General features: G+C 49.7%; 9 protein-coding genes; 5 read left to right on the top strand and 4 right to left on the bottom strand.

Annotated features, from left to right (window-relative positions):
* Positions 1-532: 532 nt before the first annotated feature.
* Positions 533-2,906, top strand: FFUJ_01286 (related to secreted dipeptidyl-peptidase V precursor; the record flags this gene model as incomplete). XM_023580417.1 has 6 exons in its annotated part: positions 533-634; positions 696-898; positions 954-2,311; positions 2,359-2,561; positions 2,611-2,727; positions 2,781-2,906. The coding sequence occupies 6 exons, from the start codon at positions 533-535 to the stop codon at positions 2,904-2,906; spliced, it is 2,109 nt and encodes a 702-aa protein (XP_023424267.1).
* A 925-nt stretch (positions 2,907-3,831) lies between these two features.
* FFUJ_01287 (related to TAF(II) complex (TBP-associated protein complex) component) lies at positions 3,832-4,582 on the top strand (the record flags this gene model as incomplete). XM_023580406.1 has 2 exons in its annotated part: positions 3,832-4,228; positions 4,281-4,582. The coding sequence occupies 2 exons, from the start codon at positions 3,832-3,834 to the stop codon at positions 4,580-4,582; spliced, it is 699 nt and encodes a 232-aa protein (XP_023424266.1).
* Positions 4,583-5,088: 506 nt separating this feature from the next.
* On the bottom strand, positions 5,089-7,554 carry FFUJ_01288 (uncharacterized protein; the record flags this gene model as incomplete). The annotated part of the gene is made up of 1 exon (XM_023580395.1): positions 5,089-7,554. The coding sequence occupies one exon, from the start codon at positions 7,552-7,554 to the stop codon at positions 5,089-5,091; it is 2,466 nt and encodes an 821-aa protein (XP_023424265.1).
* Positions 7,555-7,798: 244 nt separating this feature from the next.
* On the top strand, positions 7,799-9,013 carry FFUJ_01289 (related to RNA 3`-terminal phosphate cyclase-like protein; the record flags this gene model as incomplete). XM_023580384.1 has 2 exons in its annotated part: positions 7,799-8,177; positions 8,229-9,013. The coding sequence occupies 2 exons, from the start codon at positions 7,799-7,801 to the stop codon at positions 9,011-9,013; spliced, it is 1,164 nt and encodes a 387-aa protein (XP_023424264.1).
* A 72-nt stretch (positions 9,014-9,085) lies between these two features.
* Positions 9,086-10,212, bottom strand: FFUJ_01290 (uncharacterized protein; the record flags this gene model as incomplete). XM_023580373.1 has 2 exons in its annotated part: positions 9,086-9,872; positions 9,932-10,212. The coding sequence occupies 2 exons, from the start codon at positions 10,210-10,212 to the stop codon at positions 9,086-9,088; spliced, it is 1,068 nt and encodes a 355-aa protein (XP_023424263.1).
* Positions 10,213-10,607: 395 nt separating this feature from the next.
* Positions 10,608-12,393, top strand: FFUJ_01291 (probable phenylalanine-tRNA ligase beta chain; the record flags this gene model as incomplete). XM_023580362.1 has 3 exons in its annotated part: positions 10,608-11,186; positions 11,253-11,611; positions 11,661-12,393. 3 exons carry the CDS (start codon positions 10,608-10,610, stop codon positions 12,391-12,393), a joined length of 1,671 nt encoding a protein of 556 aa, XP_023425495.1.
* A 1,720-nt stretch (positions 12,394-14,113) lies between these two features.
* On the top strand, positions 14,114-14,442 carry FFUJ_01292 (uncharacterized protein; the record flags this gene model as incomplete). XM_023580351.1 has 3 exons in its annotated part: positions 14,114-14,170; positions 14,230-14,360; positions 14,415-14,442. 3 exons carry the CDS (start codon positions 14,114-14,116, stop codon positions 14,440-14,442), a joined length of 216 nt encoding a protein of 71 aa, XP_023424262.1.
* Positions 14,443-14,972: 530 nt separating this feature from the next.
* FFUJ_01293 (related to component of the ribosomal RNA processing machinery) lies at positions 14,973-16,166 on the bottom strand (the record flags this gene model as incomplete). XM_023580340.1 has 3 exons in its annotated part: positions 14,973-14,993; positions 15,044-16,082; positions 16,141-16,166. The coding sequence occupies 3 exons, from the start codon at positions 16,164-16,166 to the stop codon at positions 14,973-14,975; spliced, it is 1,086 nt and encodes a 361-aa protein (XP_023424261.1).
* Positions 16,167-16,945: 779 nt separating this feature from the next.
* FFUJ_01294 (related to arsenite-resistance protein 2) lies at positions 16,946-19,628 on the bottom strand (the record flags this gene model as incomplete). XM_023580327.1 has 3 exons in its annotated part: positions 16,946-17,449; positions 17,503-19,472; positions 19,559-19,628. 3 exons carry the CDS (start codon positions 19,626-19,628, stop codon positions 16,946-16,948), a joined length of 2,544 nt encoding a protein of 847 aa, XP_023424260.1.
* Between the last annotated feature and the right edge of the window lie 931 nt (positions 19,629-20,559).

Raw genomic sequence — 20,559 nt, 5'->3', positions numbered from 1 at the left:
TATGTTTAGGCCGTGTGTCATGTCTTGAAACCATTTTAAGTTATCCCACGTCAACATGAACGAGATCGAAGCGACGTCGCAATGTCCGTCAGGTAAGGTTGTGGTTAATCGCAGCGGTTGCGGTGAGATTAGACCTTGATTAGCTCTTCAACTTCTATAGTTGCATGTAAAGGGATTACTTTCGTACTGAAGAAAAATTCTCCGGCCAGTATTATGATGAACTTTTGATTTAAAGGTTAGGTAGGTAGCACTAATTATAAGGGAAGGTAGCATGAGCAGTGGGTTCACCGGAAGAGAGGGGCCGAGCGGGCGGCTGGCCATGAGAATGAGGAGTCGTGAGGGGGAACCCATGGCACTAGCACTTATAGGTGTTCTGCATACCTGGGCCGGTTGTATGATGAGTGTGTCAACTGGACACAGAGGTTCTTGATTCTCCTCTCTTCAACACCCCCAAGAGTCCTTTACTTCGTTATTTCCCCATCATATCACCTTCAATTACTAGAAACGCATTCTCTCCCTCTCTGTCTCCATGATGACGAGGCAGGCCACGCGGTTCACGCCTGAAGTGCTGATTTCGGCCCCGCGTCGTTCAACTGGAGTCCCAAACTCCACTGGGGAGCTCATTCTCTACACGGTGAGCTGGAGCTTGGCAATGCCTTCAGCTGGCTGTGTCAAACTTATGCTAACATGTTCAGATCTCGTCGTACTCATTCGAGAGCCACTCCAAGTCGTTCCAGATCCGTATTCTCAACATCAAAGATGACTCTTCCCATCTCGTTTCCGAGGACGCTCATGTTAGCGATCCTATTTGGATCGGAGAGAAAGAGATTGCTTTGATTAGAACAAATGATAATGGCTGCTCATCTCTCTACCAGCAGCATGTCTTGGATGGTTCCGAGTGAGCATATATTAAAGGCAACATGTCGTCTCCAGGAAGCTAACAAATGTATCAGGGCACGCTTGATCAAATCTTTTGCAGGCAGCATCTCTAACCCAAAGGCAAAAGCACTATCCGATGGCAAGGTTGCGTTCATTTGCTCCGCATTGACTACGCCCAAGGGCAACATGTATTGGCAGGCAACCGAGCCCAAGACATACACAACTGCTAAGATATATACCGGCCTTTTCGTTCGGCACTGGGATGCCTGGAACACCGAGAATCAGAACTCGCTTTGGTACGGCGTGATTACCAAGAAAAATGGTAGATGGGTGTTTGAGAAGGATGGGCTCACAAACCTCTTGGCCGGTACGCAACTGAGCTCACCTGTCCCTCCTTTTGGTGGAGCAGGGGACTTTGACATCTCAGAGAATGGAATCGCCTTCGTTGCTAAGGATCCAGAGTTAAACCCGGCGAGAAACACCAAGACAGATCTGTACTACGTACCCATCAGGTCTTGGACAGACAAGCCTCCGCCGCCACAGATCGTCAAGACTGGACGACTGCGCGGCTATAGTAGTGCACCTACTTTCTCCAATGACGGCAAGAAGTTGGCATTTGCTAGAATGAAGCACCAGCAGTATGAATCTGATAAGACAAGACTGTTGTTGATCCCCAACGTGGACGACTTAAGTAACGTTCAAGAGTTTTACCAGACAGACGATGATGAGGGCGGTTGGGATTTGAGGCCTGATTGGGTTGTCTGGAAAAAAGACGACACTGAGCTGTATGTTGCGGCTGAGAAACATGGGAGATCAGTGCTTTGGAAGTTACCATCTGATACTCTCAAAGCTCGTGATCTTCCCGAGGCTATTCACAAAGAAGGGTCTGTCGTTGAGGCACACACTCTGGAAGGCAGTGACTCTCTCTTCATTACATCAAAGTCGCGAATCGAGAGCTCGAGCTACGGAGTCCTGGACCCGGAGACCAAGGTTGTCAAAGTGATCTCCACCAGTTCCAAGAACGGCAAGACATTCGGTCTCTCCACGTCTCAAGCCAGCGAGTTATGGTATCCTGGGTCCGCCGGCTATGATAATCACGCTCTTGTTATGTTACCTTCCCACTTCGACAAAAGCAAGAAGTATCCTTTGGCCTTTCTAATACATGGCGGCCCTCAATCAGCGTGGACAGATGATTGGAGTACTCGTTGGAACCCGGCCATCTTCGCTGAGCAGGGCTATATAGCTGTGTGCCCCAACCCCACCGGCAGTACTGGATACGGGCAAGCTCATATTGATGCGATTGCCAACCACTGGGGAGGTGCCCCATATGAAGATCTGGTGAAGTGCTTTGAGTATCTCCAGAATCATGTCGATTATGTTGATACTGATCGAGCTGTTGCTCTGGGAGCCTCATACGGTGGATACATGATTAGTGAGTACAAACGCTCTTGGGCTGTAGTTATACTGACATGAGGACAGATTGGATTCAAGGTCATGATTTGGGCCGCAAGTTTAAGGCCTTAGTGTGCCATGATGGCGTTTTCTCAACACAAAACCAATGGTCGACTGAAGAACTCTTCTTCCCCGAGCATGATTTCGGTGGAACATTGTGGGAGAACCGCGCTGGATATGAGAAGTGGGATCCGTCTCTGCATACTGGCAACTGGTCCACCCCTCAGCTGGTAAGCATGATACCAGGCGGCGACAAGAAATATACTGACACCTTTCTAGGTCATTCATAACGAACTAGATTACCGACTGCCCATCTCAGAAGGATTGGCCATGTTCAATGTCTTGCAGGCTCGTGAAGTGCCTAGCAAGCTCGTCATGTTCCCCGATGAGAATCATGTGAGTGGTGAGGCAATTGGTATATCCTGTTTATTTGCTGATAATCGATGCAGTGGGTGCTGAAGCCGGAGAACTCACTCGTTTGGCATAGAGAGGTCCTGGATTGGATCAACAAGTACAGTGGCATCGCAGATGACGAGGCCAAGCTCGAGAAACAGACTGAGGAGATGACTGTATGAATACGTATGCACCACTGAGAATGTTATCAAGGTATTACATCAGGGGGGAGACTGTGTTTGGAGGAGAACACTTTGATAAGCGTTCAGGTTGGAAATGTGCCACAACGTGATATGATAGGAGATCGTATTATATATTTCATCCATTTATCAATCAGCAACCAGAAGACGACCATCGTGGTATCTTGTGGCTCTCTGAGACAATGGCAGTCTACATATAACCAAAAGCTGTGAATAATGGTACCACGCGTCTCAAGGCTGCGCATACGCTTAATCATAGGCTCGTCATGGACTTGCCATGAACCTGATCACAAGGAGCCCGATCATCAGTATAAATGACAACCTAGGTAGGTATGTATGCAAGGTTAAACAATGACAATGCTATATTCGTAAGTCTTCCATTTTTTGGTCAGATAATCAAAGCCAGTTTCATAATGGAGAAAACCTAGAGAGAAAGGTTTTTGACATGATCTTCGGTAATTGTTTCTCTCACTTTTACCCATGCCGTTCCGTTGTTATCGTAACATCCACCAAATTGGTGTAAGTCGTGTGCCTACCTACTCTGGGTGTTATACAGAGAAGGCTCCACTCTTTTTATTGTTAGGCCGCGCCTATTATTCTTGCACCTCTACTCTGATCTGCACTTGCCCCAAAGGGGCCAACTTCATACCTTCGGAGAAGCTCATCGCAACAAGCTTCAATAAATTTTGTGCAGATTCCAGGCACATTGTTCGGGTATGCGCTGTGAAGCCATAGCCTTAAGTACCGATGACGGCCAAGCTTTGCTCCCGCGACATCGATATTGAGACGAATCAGCAACTTATCAACTTTCAAACGCTTTCCTTTGACAATCGCAAGCCGAGCGCCCCAGTGACCTAATCACCATTTTACTTTCGCACATAGAAACTACAACAATCACCAGACAAATATGACGACGCCCCCGTCTCTATTTCACGCGCTTCTCCGGCCCTCCATACTCCAGATCTTACGCTCAACCGGATATCATTCCACGCGCCCCGCGGTCCTCGACTCTTTGACAGATCTTGCCGCCCGATACCTGTCGCTTCTCTGCCAAACTACTGCCCAGCATGCGATGCATAATCAAGGCGACAGCGCTGACTTCACAATCGCTGATATACGGATGGCGCTTCAGGACGCGGGTGCGCTGATGCCAGAGCGCGTACCTACCGAAGAGATGTGGCGCGGCGAAGAGGACTTGCGCGGAGTTGAAGAGTTTGTAGCGTGGTTCGCGGGACAGCGCATGAAGGAGATGATGGAGGTCGGTAGTGGGGACGGTGAGACGGATGCTACAGATTATCTCAATGGTTGGTTCCTACCGATGGCTTCCAGGAAGCACAGCTGACAGTGGCTTCACAGCTTTGAAGAAGAAACACAGTAAAACCGGCGAAGACGCTAAGTACCACGGCACGATACTCGGCCGTGGCCACGACACAGGTGAGATCCAAGTCGAAGGAGGGTCAGAGACGACCATCGCCGAATGGATCTCCAACCGTGCCTCGCCCCGAAGCAGTCCGACGCCCGGCGAAGAACAGCAGCCTGATGAAGATCAGCCTCCACAGCAGCAAGCACCTCAACAAAACGGCCATGCTAGTGACGATGATTCGGGGCTGAGCTCGGTCGGTGATCGTATAGATCAGGATACAATGGACTTGTCATAGTGAAAGACAGCGGCCGGGCAAAGCGAGACAAGCAGGCTATGGGAGCGGTGGTTAGAGTGATTGGTTCTTGGTTAATTGCATAGCGACGGAGTTCTTCAGGGAGGAGGGCGACTGAGCTAAAGGGAATAAAAGAAACTCGTTGGTCTCAGGGGGCTTTTTCTAGTCAAGGTTTCTTGCTGCTTTATTTGGGCTGATTTAATACCAAGTAGACGTGCATATGCAGAGCACTTATACGAGCGTTTCTAGAATTACATCTCATGATTTTTTTCTTTTGTCAAGCCTGAATGTTTCGTTGGGTATTCGGGGCCTTGGTGTTTTCTCAGAAGCAGAGTAATGTGTATATGCTCATGCAATGTTGTCTTCTATCATAAATCTTGATGAATGCTGCTTCTGCGCATATCTAGCATATAGAGTTACAGTGGGCATCGCCGAGCCCTTTTATACTATTATACATGATTTGAGTACATCAGCGATTATCCAAGCGCTGGCCATCAATACTTCGCAATTTACTCCTTTGCCCCTTTTCGTAACACATCATACACCCCCATCTGCTCTGCAGCTTCCTTGAACATCTTTCTCCTGAGAGTATCGTCGCCTTCGGTGGGCCAATATCGCTTTTGTAGATATTCAAAAAGCGCTTCGCCGCGACGCTGACCCTCAAGACGAGAAGTATCTCCCTCGGCCCAAGAGAGAAGACCACGATCAAGATCTCGCTTGGCAGTCATGAGACGGCGTCGATGGGTCGGCGAGTCCCATTGCAACTTGGTCGTCTCCAACATCAGCTCGAGAACGAGCGTTTCGGGAGGTATGAAACCGAAAGCATCACGGAGAGTCGACAATGCAACGACAAAGCCTGTATTGTCCTTGATGCGACGGAAAGTATGTAGAATCTTACGTGCGAGCTGACCATCCATGCCATCGGGTTGGAAAACATGTCTGAACTTGACAGTCTCGGCAAACATTGCACGAGTGGGCTCAGCCTGATCGGGTACAAAGCCAGCTGAGACGTGGAGGCGGTTGACGGCAAGCGTCTTCCATAAAGCACTAAATGTATAGGGATCAGGCTCGATGCCCTTTTCCGATACGAGCGTTAGGTATAGGTTTATAGCTTCCTTCGATTGTCCTGCTTGGATGTACGACTCGAGGAGCTGATTGATGATGAAGGAGTCCGCCTTCATATCCGCTTCACGGAAAGCTTCCCAGAGCATCAGAAGTCGATCGTGCAAGTCTCTCACTCGATAGTTCTCCGCCAATAGAGAGAAGGTTTCCAAGGTTGCTCGTGGTAGAGGTAGAGTGTCGTCTTTCTGTAAAGGCTCGCTTTGCAAACCCATGTCATTTCCTCGAGATTTGACGAACCGAATTCGAGTCTCAATCATGCCCCAAGCCATTTGATCCGCCTTCTCGAGATCTTCAATACCGCCAGCCCGTTGCCAAGCGGCGATGAGACCATTCAGCTGGATAGGAGCTGGCTCAATACCTTTTTGGCCCATAAATTCCACAACGCTGTGAGCTCCGTTCAGATCGCCAGCACCAATCAACCTCTTCAGCCACTTTCCAAAAAAGAACTTGTTGGCGACCACTGATGGCATATATTTTTGCTTCTCCAAATCGATTTTGCCATCGCTCATCATGTCCACGAAGGCATACAAGGCATTCTCGGTCTGATGTGTAGTCAGGAAGTATGATATGACTTGATCATAGTCAGCTAGCTTCATATCGTCTCCAAGAAGCTCGCGGAGTTGGCGGTAGGCAGCCCAAGCCTTCCCCTGTGCCTCTTCCGTGCCCAACTCAGACCATGTCCTAATCAAAGGCATCAGAATGCGAGGGTCGGACTGCTTCTGCACTAGTTTGCTGATGGCTCGTTGTGCCTCTTCCAGATCACCTGTTCGGCAATACATCCTCACTCCAAGCTCCCAGAACTCTTGAAATGTTTCGGCATTTTCGTTCCCAAGTGTGCTCAGACATCTCCTCCAGTTCTCGATTGCTTTCGACTCCCATCCATCAACAAAAACCGCCTCAATTGTCAGGAGTTGCTGAGCAGGGTTCAAGGTCACGTTTGCCTCGCTCATGTCTCGAGCGAGAAGTGCAATATGCGATAGGCGATGAATATTGACAGACTCATCGGCTGAGAAGATCTTCCACAACAAATCCCATACTTCAAGGGGGACATGACTCCAGCCATGAGCTAGAGACAACCTGGCTGAGTGATAAGCCTTGAACACCCCTTGCACAGTCTTTGCTGTGAGTTTGACATCGCGGCGATGATCCCTGGCAGTCTTTGATAATGCAGTATTGAGGCGAGCAATCTTTTTGCGTTGGTTAATTGTCCATGGCTTTTCTGGAATTTGAGGTAACGTGATTCGAGAACCCAGATTACCAAATCCTGGCAAGCCTGGAAGTTCTGAGTCAAGTCTCTCCAACAGTTCTTTTGGTAGGTCTGCGCCAGTTTTGTCAATCTCCTCATCGATCGCGGCTGTGTATGCGTCCAACTTGGCAATAATTCTCTCGAGGTCGTCTGCCGTCTTCATGTTCTGCCATTCGGGGCCCAGTTGATCAACCACATCCTGAAAAGCTTCTTTTTCGTCCTTTCCACCGATATCGTCTTTGATTTCCAGAAGGGCTTCCTTGAGACCTGATGTATCGACTTCGTTCAGTGATGCGCCGAACGCTTCTTCTCCAGAAAGTTCAGTTCTCTTGTTGTTGTCTTGCTCGAAGAACCGCACACTGAATGACTCGCTTCCGTCCTTCTTGGGATTTCGAAGAGACTTAATCCGGTCAATGTACTGCTGCAGCTCAAATCTGCTGGGCTTCTGTGCGGCAGCATCATCGATTGATCGCTGTGTAGTGGCTTTGGTACTATATGATGCCGCTATTCGTGGTCGTGCCGGCCGTTGTCGAATTGCCAACCGGCAAGTTCGACATATTGTGTCATTGCTGCTTCGTAGCTCGCGTAAAAGCGGTCGGCCCGCCATTCTCAACACATAAGGGCCCAAGGTAAAGAAGAAGCTTTGGCGAGACTGACGCTGAACCTTTTTCAGAGGTTATCGATAAGAATTTGAAGAACGGATCTGCCACTTACAAGAGGTTTGGGGAGGCCATCCTCACCGCCTTCTGTATTAGGCTGCAAAGGCAACTTTTCCAGTGGCAGAAATTAATTTTTGTTTGGTACTCGTCGGAGGGCTGAAATATTGCGACTCCAAAGATAACAGCAGCAAAATGTCGAATTCCACGCCAGAATTCCTCCGATTCACAGGGCATAGATCCTTCACCCAGCGTCTAATTCTCTCGACGCTGACTGGTAGACCTATCCACATTTCCAAAATCCGAAGCACATCGCCTACGAATCCAGGTCTTGCCCCCCATGAGATTTCCTTCTTGCGCCTGCTTGAGGCTGTCACCAATGGCAGTTCCATGCAAATCTCTTATACCGGTACCACTATAACATATCACCCTGGCCTGATAACCGGAACTATCGCCGGTTTTGGCGCTTCCGACGGCGATGTCATTGAGCACAACATCTCTGTTAACAATACCCGCGGCGTCACCTACTTCCTTATGCCTCTCTGTTTACTTGCGCCCTTTTCCAAGGCGCACATGAACGTCCGATTCACTGGTCCTGGCGTTATCACATCGTCCACCGAGACAGGAGACATATCCGTCGATTCTTTCCGAACTGCCATCCTCCCTCTCTTTGCCTTGTTTGGCATCCCTCCTGCGCGCATAGAGCTTAGGGTACTTCAACGATCATGCGCTGGACCCGGTGGAAAGGGTGGCGGTGGCTGTGTGGAGTTGCGATTTGCAAGTCAAGTGCGACTACCGAAGACTCTGCATCTCAACCGAAGCCCTGGTCGGATAAAGCGCATTCGCGGTGTTGCATACTGTACTGGAGTATCTGCCTCCAACAACGCCCGCATGATTCACTCAGCACGAGAGATCCTGAATCCTTTGGTTTCCGACATTCATATCGCTGCGCAGTATGACCAAGCACCTCTTGTACCCACTGGCGACAAGGCAGGAAGCAAGAGACGGCTTGGAATAGGATTCGGCTTGAGTTTGGTCGCTGAGTCAAGCGCTGTTGGAATTCTCTACTCTGCAGACGTTGTCGTTCCTCCCCAGGGCGGCATTGTTCCTGAGGATATTGGAAAGCAGTGCGCTTTCCAGTTACTGGAGAACATCTCCCAAGGTGGCTGTGCAACCCAGGTTTCAGCCAAGACTATGCTTGTGCTTATGGCTATGGGGTCGGAGGATGTTGGCCGTCTAAGAATCGGTAGGGAAGTGCTCGCAAACGAAGAGATGGTTATCCTTGCGAGGGATCTGAAGACATTTGGCGCAAGCAGTTGGGGTTTGAGGGACGTTGGGGACGATACGAATGATATCATTGTTTCTGTTAAAGGCACTGGCGTTGGTAATGTTGGAAGAAAGATAGCGTAAAAGCACAGGATAATCCATTTATACATTTCCGATTTCAGATCTTGAAAATTATTCAAACGCGCTAAATTGATATCATTGTCTATCGTTCTGAACTGTTCGAGCTGGCACATTGAGACCTCGTCTCCGCGCTTCAATGGAAGCCATAGTTGCTCCATAGCTAATTGTACGGAGAGAATATGCGGCTGTTCTCTCAATATTCAACGCTGCATTGTGAAGTGAGTGAAGGACATGATATTCGCCAATGATCGCATTTCCGGAACTCAGGACATCAGACAGATGTGACCGTGTTGGTTCATCGATCGGTGGTTCTCTAGCCGACGGCTCTGATTCTCCCGAGGTTGAGTTGGCCTCTTCAGTTGTACTGGTGCGTCGCAATGGTTGCAACTCGATGCCGTCCTCCTCATCAGCTGGTAATGAGCCGGGCATGTCCCTTGATACTCCACGCTCTTCCGCATCCAGATCTTCTATGGTAGGACCCATCTCCTGAGCCACGTCAGGTACCATAGGTCGGAAGGTCTTAAGAGTCACCCGTAGTCTCTCCCGCTCAGTATGGACCGTCAGCATTAAGCATTGGACGGCGAGGATCATGACATCTACTAGAACATAGTAAATGCGAGAGGTGGGGGGTTTTTGCCCTATGAAGTCGATCACCAGGCCACCGTGCATATAGCCTCGGTGGTAGTCAGGACCGACAGGCAGAGAAACAAAGATATGCAGAAGTATGCAGATGATGTTGGGAATGAGAACGAGACACACGTGTATAGGACTCGCAGGCATTAAGAACGGGAATGATTCATCCTTCGGCGTGAGGTATAAGTACTGGCCAACAGATCTTAGGATGAATCGAAACATTGAGCACCTAGAGGGGCATCACTGGTAAGCGGAGTTCAGGAAAGATGCGCAAGTGGTCGAACATACTCCATATAGTACAATCCACTCAGCTCCGCGAAAACCAGGGTATCAAGACTCCTGAGCAAATGTGTGACAAATTCCAATTTTCTCGCTAATCCAGGGTTGCGCTTCTTCCTGCTTTTCTTCTTCTTGCGACGCTGAGGGTGCAACTGGGCGCGCGACCGAGCTGATCTCGAATGCTCGCGTGGTAGGTTCCATGTGACACGGCTGCCGGATGAAACATTGACTGATTCGGCCGTGGAAGCTTCATTCGGCGCCGTAGAGCTCGGCGAGGCATCATCGCTCATTCTCGAGTATCGTCATCTACATCTGCATCTGAAGGGGAGCTAGTTCTGCATGAGCAGGGTGACAGCTCAGGAGAAGCACGTGTGGCTCATGAAGTGTTGGTGGAAGGTGTATGGCTGCAGCAGAGAGTTGTCTAATAGATTCAAGGTATGTATAGCAATGCAGTTTCGACTGGCGCTATGGGAATGTATGATATCGACTACAGCAGGCTCGTGAATTGAAGTGAGTTGTTGCAACATGAAGCGACTTGAGGCGCCATGATAAGATTGCAGGGATTACATGTAACAACCGCCAGGGCTTAGGTGCATCGGCAGACTCATCCATACCTACTAAAGATACCTGGGTCCTACTTTTGGCACTCTGGCCGGAAAAAGAATGGCCCGATGATGGCGGGACGATGCCTTCCCACAAGCACCTACCAGAGTACCCCGCCATCGGACCGCTAAGGTATGGTGGGCGACGCAGCACTCCAACGGCCCAAATAATTTCTGCCCTCCGTGACTCAGACGAACAACGACAGGTCAAGAAGAGCCAGCTCGCCATTTTGCTCTTGGCTCCTCACAACCCAAAATCCTCCGACATGACGACTTCAAGCTCCGCTCCTTCAGGGGATCTCACCTCCCAGATCCTTCAGGCCCTGTCGGAAAAAAGCCCCTTGCTCTCCTCAGAGGCCTTCCCCGCCATCGCCTTCCAGGACATCAAGGCTGCACTTGACCGTCTGGCTTCACGATCTATGATCATGTACGAGACAATTGATAAGGAAGAGGCTATCCTTGAGCCCGAAGCGGAGCAAATTGCCGAGCATGGCAGTCATGAGGCGCGTGTTTTTGAGGCGCTTCGAAACGCCGTGGAGGGGTTATCGATCCAGGACCTTGAGAAGGCCATTGGCGACAAGACGGTGACCAAAGTCGGACAGGGCAAGGCTTTCAAGGAAAAGTGGATTAAGAAGAGCGCCGACGGCAAGCTGGTAGCCACTGTATGTCGAGCTCATAAGTTCTATATATGGATTTGGATCCAACTGTGAGCTAACCTCAAGTAATAGGCTGAGTCCATCGAAGATGTCACCCGAGCGCAGCTACAGAAGATCAAGGAGACACGGACACACGAGCCCAAAATCTTGACCGATCTGCGAAAACGAAAACTTATCAAGATGCAAAAGGTCATCAGCTTCAAGATTGAAAAGGGCCCAAAGTTCGCCCTCGAGATTCAGAAGGAGGAGACCGACTTGACAGCCGACATGATTGCTTCTGGATCATGGAAGACTGCCAACTTCAAGCCCTACAACTTCAAGGCTCTCGGCGCGGACCAAAATGCTGGCGCACTTCACCCCCTGAACAAGGTCCGACACGAATTTCGACAGATTTTCTTCGAGATGGGTTTCGAGGAGATGCCTACCAACAAGTTTGTCGAGACTGGATTCTGGAACTTCGATGCCCTCTTCGTGCCCCAGCAGCACCCCGCCCCGTGATCTTCAAGATACCTTCTACATCTCAGACCCCAAGGTGGGAGACGCGCCACGATCAGAGGAAGGACAGAACACAGAGGAGTACTGGGAGAACATCAAGCAGGTCCACCAGAACGGCAAGTTTGGGTCAATCGGTTACAGATACCCCTGGTCAGCGGAGGAGACTAAGAGACTGGTGCTCCGAACCCACACTACTGCCATTTCGACGGCTATGCTTTACAAGCTAGCAGCGCAGAAGGGACCTGATGGACGCCCACCTCCAGCGCGATACTTCTCTATTGATCGTGTTTTCCGAAATGAGACAGTTGACGCAACCCATTTGGCTGAATTCCATCAGGTTGAGGGTGTTATCGCCGACTACGGTCTTACCCTTGGTGGTTTGATGGAGTTCATGGAAGTCTTCTTTGCCAAGATGGGCATCACCAACCTCAAGTTCAAGCCGGCCTACAACCCTTACACCGAGCCCAGCATGGAAATCTTCAGCTATCACGAGGGTCTGGGCAAGTTGGTGGAGATCGGAAACAGTGGCATGTTCCGACCTGAAATGCTGGAACCCATGGGCCTGCCAAAGGACATGCGGGTGTTTGGCTGGGGTCTGTCCCTGGAGCGACCGACCATGATCAAATACAAGATCTCTAACATCCGAGAGCTGCTGGGCCACAAGGTTGATCTCAACTTCATCGAGCGAAACCCTGCTGTGAGATTAGAGAAGGAGTAAAAGGTTTTTTATGGATCTGTAATAGGTAAAAAAAAATAAGAACAAAGGAAAGATACGTATGATGCCTGCTGTGTGTCTTAGAGAGCGGCATCTAGAGGACCCGGTGCAGCTGGTAGTATCATGACTAGACGAAATGAGAAACAAATTGGGAAACTTCGTTCAAGCATACGTATGTACGTCTGGATCTGAGATTAGGGGTCCCCTGACGAGATGATGGCTGATGAGGACAGACCCTGACTAGAGACGGGAATCGAGGCTTAAGATGGAGTCGTGTCGTCAGTGAAGCTTGTCTCAGAGATAGCGCCCCACAACAAAGCAATTCACATCGTTGACGGTGATTACGCACACGACAGCGGGACCCTTGTTTTGAGGATTCTCGGCAGTTAGTATTGTCCTAACGTGTCTAATGGTAGACTGGTATTAGTGTCTGTGAGCCTGGTTCTTTTCCATGTGATCGATGGCATTACATGATAACCCACGACTGCAAGTTGCGAGTCCAGCTACTGCGTTCCCCCGCTTTCGGCATCTTCCTTGTCAGCTTTGTCTCTCGATGGCGCTTGGGCCCCACGGCTCCGAACAGATCGGCCCCACGACCCTTGAGCCCCGCCCCGCATGTCTGCAGACTAGGACGGGTGCATCCACTTCAAACCTCGTCATTGAGATCCAGAGACGACTTTGACGTCTGTTATTCATGACGGCTATCGAGGATGTGCCTGCACCCTGTACCTACGTAATGCTCACAGTTCCATATCGCTCCGCGTCTCGAGGAAGCAATCGAGCAGCTCGGAGTAGGCAATTGATCCTCATGAACTTTGTAAAATGCAACGCTGCCTGCAAGCAAGCATTGGCATATGCATGATACCTAAGGTAGGTAGCTACTCGTCGGTTGCGGCCTGGGGACGGTAAACGCCTGTGGCGTCCTTCCCCGCGTACAGTTACTGGCGGTTGTGATTCCCCTGCCAAGTTGATGGGTGGTGTGACCTCTCTCAGCTCTGCTTTGAGGCATTGACAAGACCTCCCAGGTTCTCCGCGTTTGGATTGTAGGAGGGATCAGCGGTCTTAGTAAAGGGATCAAAGAGTCATGATGCTCACTGTTCATAAGCGAGATGCGCATCGTTTCACCGTTTCGACCCCCTCGAAACTTTACCTCAGATTCGTAGGGAAGCTTTTCCAGTATGCGACGATCGCAACGTGCTGGTTGGCCATAATAGCTCCCCAAGGGAACTGTCACAGACAGCAAAACAGAGGCGAATGGGGACGCCACTTTTGTCATGGTCTGGTTGGCTATGCTCCAAAAAGAATGGCCGGCACGTTTGAATGGGATGTCCGGCAAAGCTTATGTATTGATGCGTCTATTGGCCAGTTCGCTTGCAGCTCTACAGTGATGATGGGTGATTGACATCTTCCCGTGGCACGCGAGATCAAGCCCTGGCTTGGTAGAGGCATCCCTAGCTCAGACAGAGTAGCACTCGCTCTTCCCTTTTGCTGCAACAAGAGAGGGAAAGGTCCATGGATCGACGTGGACTGGCCTGATCTCCCCCCCTCTCACAAGATATAAACTCATCTGCTCCCCTCCATTTAGCTCAAACTTCTCCTCTATCAAACCACCTACCTACATTATACCCCAAACACTACTGCCAGGCCATAACAACGAAGGATATACATCCAAACCCACGAATCAACTCAGTACTCACTTAAATCATTTCAAATAACCGACACCATGGATTCCGGTGCTCCTCAAACTGCTCCTACTGGCAATGTCAGCAGCCGTCGCCGAGTAAGTTCCGCCTTACACCTCTTTTGTAAACATCAGTCCACTAACATAACACTTATCAGAGCTCAGGCTTCATGCCAGCCTTCGCCAGCCTCAGCGAACAGAAGCGAGCCGGCGATGCCAACGCCGCCCGTCGTGCGAGCATGTCGGACCAACAAGCAAAGGGTGGCATGTTCAGTCAGTTCTTCCACAAGTACGTCACTATTATCACATCAAATCTGGTCTCTGATATTGACATCTGTAACAGCAATTTCGGCAAGAACGCTGCTAAATAAATGAAACGAAAAGACGACAAATTGAAAGAACTGGCACTGTATTATTATTAGTATTATGATGACGGATTGCAGGGTGTTTGGGCCCTCGAGTATTGTTTTGTTTGCGTTTAGTAATTAGTCTAAGAGGCGAAGCCAATTGAGATGTTGAAATACTTAGCAAAATGAAACTATGGTATCCAATTTTCTGCATTCCGACTTAGTGAAGTATGTGTCGTGATTTGCAAGTTTAATATAAAAATCCATGCTTCAAAACTGTCAAGAAGCTGTATCCCGCGATGACACATTCTCGCCCTGTTCACCAAATCGAAACTGTTTCTGCTGAGGAAGATAGATGCCTTTACCATAAAATCCTGGTTCAGCTATTTCATAATGCAATAAAATGTTCTTCTAACATTACCATGCAACCTGACGCCTCCGCAACAATGTAATATACATTCGTATATCCGACAGTTACGCTAAAAATACCCGCAACCATCTAGTCTAGGTGCTTCTAAGTGCGTATCCAAGCAACCTGTTTACATCTTCGTATTCTATGCTTTAACCATGAAAATCTGTACAAGTTTAGTAACCTAGCCATGTATCTGTGACGAGTAGTACATACCTGGTTCAGTGCCTTGGTGTCAAGCACAGCCTGTCGCTTCTGCGCAATAAATCGTGACCGCACGAAATTCCTGCTCCCTCTAGGTGTCGATGTGCCAGATGGTGTTGTGGCTCCTGTTCCGGGGACCGAAGCCGTAGGCGTAGAGCTCTGCGTGACCGATGTGCTGGTTGATTCGGATGCTTGCTCTTCCTTCTTGCGCTTCTTCTTATCTTTCTTATCTTTCTTAGACTTCTTTTCCTTCACCTTTTCTTCGTCTGAGCCCTCGGGGGACCGGCTCTTGGACTTGGACTTGGACTTTCGCTTCTTTGAGCGCTCTTCGACGTTCTCGTCGTCTGAGATATCCTCTGTAGACTTTTTGAGGGACCTCTCCTTCTTCTCTTTTTTCTCTTTCTTCTTCTTGGCCCTGGCGTCGTCAATGTCGCCCTCCTTTACTTTTCGCTCTTCCTTGCGTCTTTTCTTGCTCTTCGAATCTGTTTCTCGACTTGTAGTTTCCTCGTCGTCCTCGTCGTCGGTTGCCTTTCTCTTCTTAGACTTCTTCTCCTTTTTGGATTCTTTCAGTGCAGGGGCAGACTCCATGACAACGTCATCGTCGGAGTTTGACTCTGTTTGCTGGTCGGCCTTCTTCTCTTCCACTCCCTTCATCTCGTCGCCCACCAGTAGGCCACCGTAGACAAACTTCATGACTCCGTATCGTTGCTCAACAAAGTGGTGCGTCTTCACAGCGAGTCGCGCTTGTTGATCCTCCTCTATAGCATCATCCGTCTTTCCGTTGAGCCGACTGAGCAGATCTTGGAAGACATCTAGACCAGTAACTTCATCCTCTTTCGACTTGCTGAAGCCCAGTCCCTTCATGTCATCCTTAAGCACCACGCGAATATATGAGGCGTTGGCGGCCGTGTGCAATTCCGAGTGCGGCGCATCTTGTGCTCCGAGGAACTGGCCCGGTTGCCAGCCTTGAGCTCGCAGGATCTTGTGGCCGAAAGTATTCGTATCTTTAGTCCATTTTGTGTTGTTTGGATCCTTGTTGATCTTCCGTCGACTGTAGTTGGTTAGCGCATGCTGTAGAAGAAGGCGGCTTGAGAACATGTGCCCCTTACGTCTTGTTTTCTGCGAGGAGTCCCATTTTTGCGATCTTGAAGTTTTGAAAGATCCGAGCCTCAATGCGTTCGCGATGGCAGAGTTGGACAAGCCTGGAGAAAAAAAAAGGTGGGCGGTGGGGATGTGTGGCCGCGAAAATATCTTATCGCAGGATATCATTGGCCAGGCAAAGGACATGAACACCCCCTCCCTCTGCGCTAGCTTATCTTCACCGAGACTCACCGAGATCTCAATGAACTCACTGCCATTTAAAAACTTCGATTGGGACCTGTAAAGATTGGAGTACTCAGAATAGTCCAGATATTGTAGCATAAGCTTACAGGTTCTTCCACTAAGACGTTCTCAGTTTCTAGGACTGGATCAAAGTTGAAACACTCCTTCACAGGTGTACCGGACTAGGAACGCTTCTACAGTATATCAACTAATAAGCTAATTGAATCACGCATGAAGCCTTCGTTTGCTCCGTTCTAACTTGCATCAGGGTTCCTACCAGTAAGGCCCACAGGACTATGTGCAGAATTGCAACCGCCTTCTAGGCATCTTCGCCGTTTCTTGGGACCTTTGAGCAGGAGGACAGGGGGCAACAATTGGATATAAGAAGCATTCTGTAGGTAACCATTATTTTCAGGGCTATTTGTCCATCAAAAACCAGCATGAGAGCAACATGTGTAGGCATATGATACATAGAGTCTAAAGGCAGCGACCTTTCCATGATCCAGGTACCTAGTGGTTGATATTAAGAAAAGCAGCAAACTCCGAAGCGTCCAAATCGCATTGCTCTGGAAGGAAAGCATAATGAGCAGTTTAGTAATTGAGCTCACCACTTCCACCACCCGAAACCTGGTCCAAATCCTCATAACTCTTGAGGCTTCGGCCCTGGACTGCCTCCCGAGGTCCACCTGCAGCACCTCCAGCGCCGTCACCCCAGCGTGACCCGCCATTGCGGTTACGACCACCGTCAAAACGGTTGCCGCCTCGGCGATCATAAGGTCCAGAGCGGTATTGGCCTCGTCCGCCACCCATTCCTCCACGGCGGATAGGTCCTCCGCTAGAGCGTTCGTCCATAGGGTTCCAACTTCCGGATTGCATGTTTGCAAACATGGGCGAAAAGTTGCCAGGAGCCATGGGAAAGCCAGGCATACCTCCTCCCATCATACCGTTCATGGTAAAGTTCTGCAGGTTGAAGCCTCGTGGTGTTCCACTACTGGATTGGCCATTGGAAGGCGGGAAGTGACCATTTGAGTTTGCGTCGGTTCTTGAGGGTGCAATGTGAGAGGGGTCCATTACATATGAGTTTATGAGTTCAAACTAAATATCTTGGTTAGTAAAGCACGATGAAATGTGACGCGGCGAGAACTTACCTCTTGCCTCAGGTTATCAAGCCAATCACCGTGGCGCTTCTCAACGTGCTTGCGCCAAAAATGCTCTTCCTTGAACAGCTTGGAGCACTCGGGAGCTTTGCACCGCCATTTGTGTTCGTCCTCCTGCTTCACATGTTTAAGAAGCTCTTCATCGACAGCCTCATCAGCAGGTCGGCCACCCAGCTTTCGAATATCGACAGACTGAGGGTCCAGAATCTGGGTAAGCTTATCTTCAAAAGTTTTAACCCAGTTGAACGCTCGAAGCAGTTGCTGCTCCGTCTTGTTTGAGGCGTTTCGAAACTTCTTTTCACCTTCAGTAAGCTCGCCCTCGTTCTCTTCTGCTCCTTCGCCCCTCTTCTTGCCTGGGAAGGGCTCTCCATTGGCGCTGGCTCTAGCAACAGCTTTCGCGGCAGACGAAAGTGTGCTGCGAGGTCTGCGCAAATGGCCACCAGGGCATTTTCGTGTAAGTTCGTGAACTGAATCACTTTCGAAAACACAAAAGAAGCAGAAGTTGAAGACGCGGCGCAGATATTCAATCAGAAGATCAAGTTGTTTCTTCTTTACCAAGAGATCCTCGTCATCAACTTCTTCATCTTCTACAGCCCCCTCCTCCTCTTCCTCTTCTTCCTCAATTTCAATGACGCCGTCTTCTTCCTCGTCCATAGCTTCGTCCATTCCCACTTCTCTGATCTTCTTGACTTTCTTGACAGGGGTTGGAACCACAGCTGGTTGAAGCTGACCTCCGTTTCTCAGGTCTTCGACCTTTTCTTCAATTTTCAGAGTGGCTTGGAAATCGGATCCGAATTCTTCCTCAAATTTGTTGACAATTCGCTGAACAAGCAAGAGGTCCTTGTCAATGCGCTCAGGGGCGGAGAAGAGATCCCACAGAGCCTTCTTTCGGGGATGGACAGGTGGGTTATGGACTCCAACGTGGCAAACAAAGTCTCCTCTGACCTCATCTTTGACAGTCTTACCGTTGATGGCCTCCAGAGCCTTGTCGGCAGTAGATACCGGCTGAGGAGATGTTATCGCCTCATCACCATCCTCATCCTTGGGTTCAACGCGGTCTACGGGGAGTGATGTTTCGGATGAAGAGTGAAGCATGACCCAACCAATTCGGTGGTACCGCTTACTTGGGTTGGGATCAGATAAAGAAAGCCACTTGAAGCCACCTTCCTCCTCGCCGAGATGTTCCTTACAAAAGGCCTCGAGGTTCTGGCGGCTAACATGTGGGGCGATGGTCTTGATCAAGAGAGTTGGCTGGAACTGGCTCTCGTCGCGGATGTCAGCACCATTGACTGGAACCAGATCTCCAACACCCAGGATCTCATTTGTGGCTGTAGCCTCTCCCTCTTCCTTTTCAACTACACCGCCACTGCCGTTACTCTCACTCTTGGGAAGACCTTCGAGAGAAAAGTCATCAAAAGTGCCCGATTCAAGATCTTGCTCCCACTGGCTGTAAGCACCGCGTCGGTATTCGTTCAGCTTTCCTCTGAAATCATCACGAATTTCCGGAACATATCGCTCCTTGAACCATTGCTCTTTCTTATGTTCAGAAACAAATGTCCGCGCCATCTTGGCTTGAAGTTCTTCTTTATAAGCATCATAGGCAGCTTGGATCCTGGCCTTCTCCTTTTCGCGATCTTCTGGGCCGCGAGCACGTTCCGGTTCACGGCGTCGACCAGTACGCATGCGCTCCTTCTCCTCCTTGATCTTCTCGTTCATTCTCCACCATTCTCCAAAGTAGGAGAAGCCAACTTGGTAATGGAGCTTGGAAGGGTCGGGGATGGGGTTCACAGTTGGATTAGTTGACCCGGAATCCTGACCAGGTACGTATCGGTCAATATTGGCAGGTGGTGACTGCATGCGTCGTCTGTCATCACGATCTCGATCGTCTCGTCGGGGTCTAGGTTCGTAGCGGTCGACAGTGGCTGGAGAGCGAGACCGGCGGCGATCGCGGCGGTCGTGGCCTTGAGACTTGTAAGCTTTGTCTATTTTCACTGTGCTGAAGCCTGCCACTACTTGGTGGCAGGAAGCAAAATCGCCTTTGGAGTACGAACCTGGAGATCTCCCACGGTAAAATGAGTCCCCGCGGTCAGGACGCTCATCTCGGGTACGCGAGTCATCTCGGCTCCAACTACGATCAACCGGAGAACGAGCTGAAGCGTCGCGAAAAGATGTGTACGAGTCCATCGTTTGTATCGTTGCCAGCGACGCGACGCGGCATGAAAGAAAGCGATATTTCTGGGTGAGCCTTCGCGGATCGATATTGTGCACTTGGCGAGGAATGTAAAGGAATTATCTATGGTTTGGTAACATGATCGACGTTAGAGAGGTTATCTTGAGTAACGTATGGACAAATGGTAGTGGAGGGAACAAAAAGAAGGTTGCCAAAGAGGCGCCATGAAGAAGAAGGTTGGGGGACAACGCGCCCTGGGCGAAGAATGAGCGTGAGAAGAATTAAGAAGAATGGTTTGAGAACCGCTGACGGGTATGCCGCGTCAAAGAGTGAGGAGGAAGGGAGAACGCGAGGCTGCGGATGCGGCTGGATCGACGAGTTGGAAGAGCTGCAAGAGGGATAAGGGGGGAAAAGAGCAGGAGATCAAAGAATATGGGGAGACAAACTAATTGACGAGCGCAGTCTTAAAGAAGAATTCAATGGGGTGATAGCGCTTGAGTCGAGATATGCGCGCCCTCACTTCACAGCGATAACAATTCAATGCGATTCGACGTGATGAGTGAAGTGAGGTTGAAGAGGCTGAGTTGGTTGGTAGGCTGGGGGCCAGTCGGAATTGCAGTTCAGCTGGTAAGCGAAATAGTGGAGCACGGGCTAGGATCCCCGGGGCCTCCGCTACAAAGAAGATGGATTCGATGCCGAGAACGAGAAGCTCTGAGGCTGCTCTAGGAAAAGCGCGATACTTTGCTACCTTACCGAATCACATTGTTCTATGCTATTTCTCTATTTGATAGGTAACATTTTCTGGGATTTCTAAACACTATATCTCACCTGCTCTACCTTGATTTATTATCAACGTAAGGTAGGTAGGTGGTTTTCAA

This window comes from Fusarium fujikuroi, chromosome FFUJ_chr01 (assembly GCF_900079805.1).
Source record: "Fusarium fujikuroi IMI 58289 draft genome, chromosome FFUJ_chr01".
Lineage (NCBI taxonomy): Eukaryota > Fungi > Ascomycota > Sordariomycetes > Hypocreales > Nectriaceae > Fusarium > Fusarium fujikuroi.
Note: the sequence above shows the minus strand (reverse complement) of the source record. Positions and strands in the feature narration are given on the sequence as shown.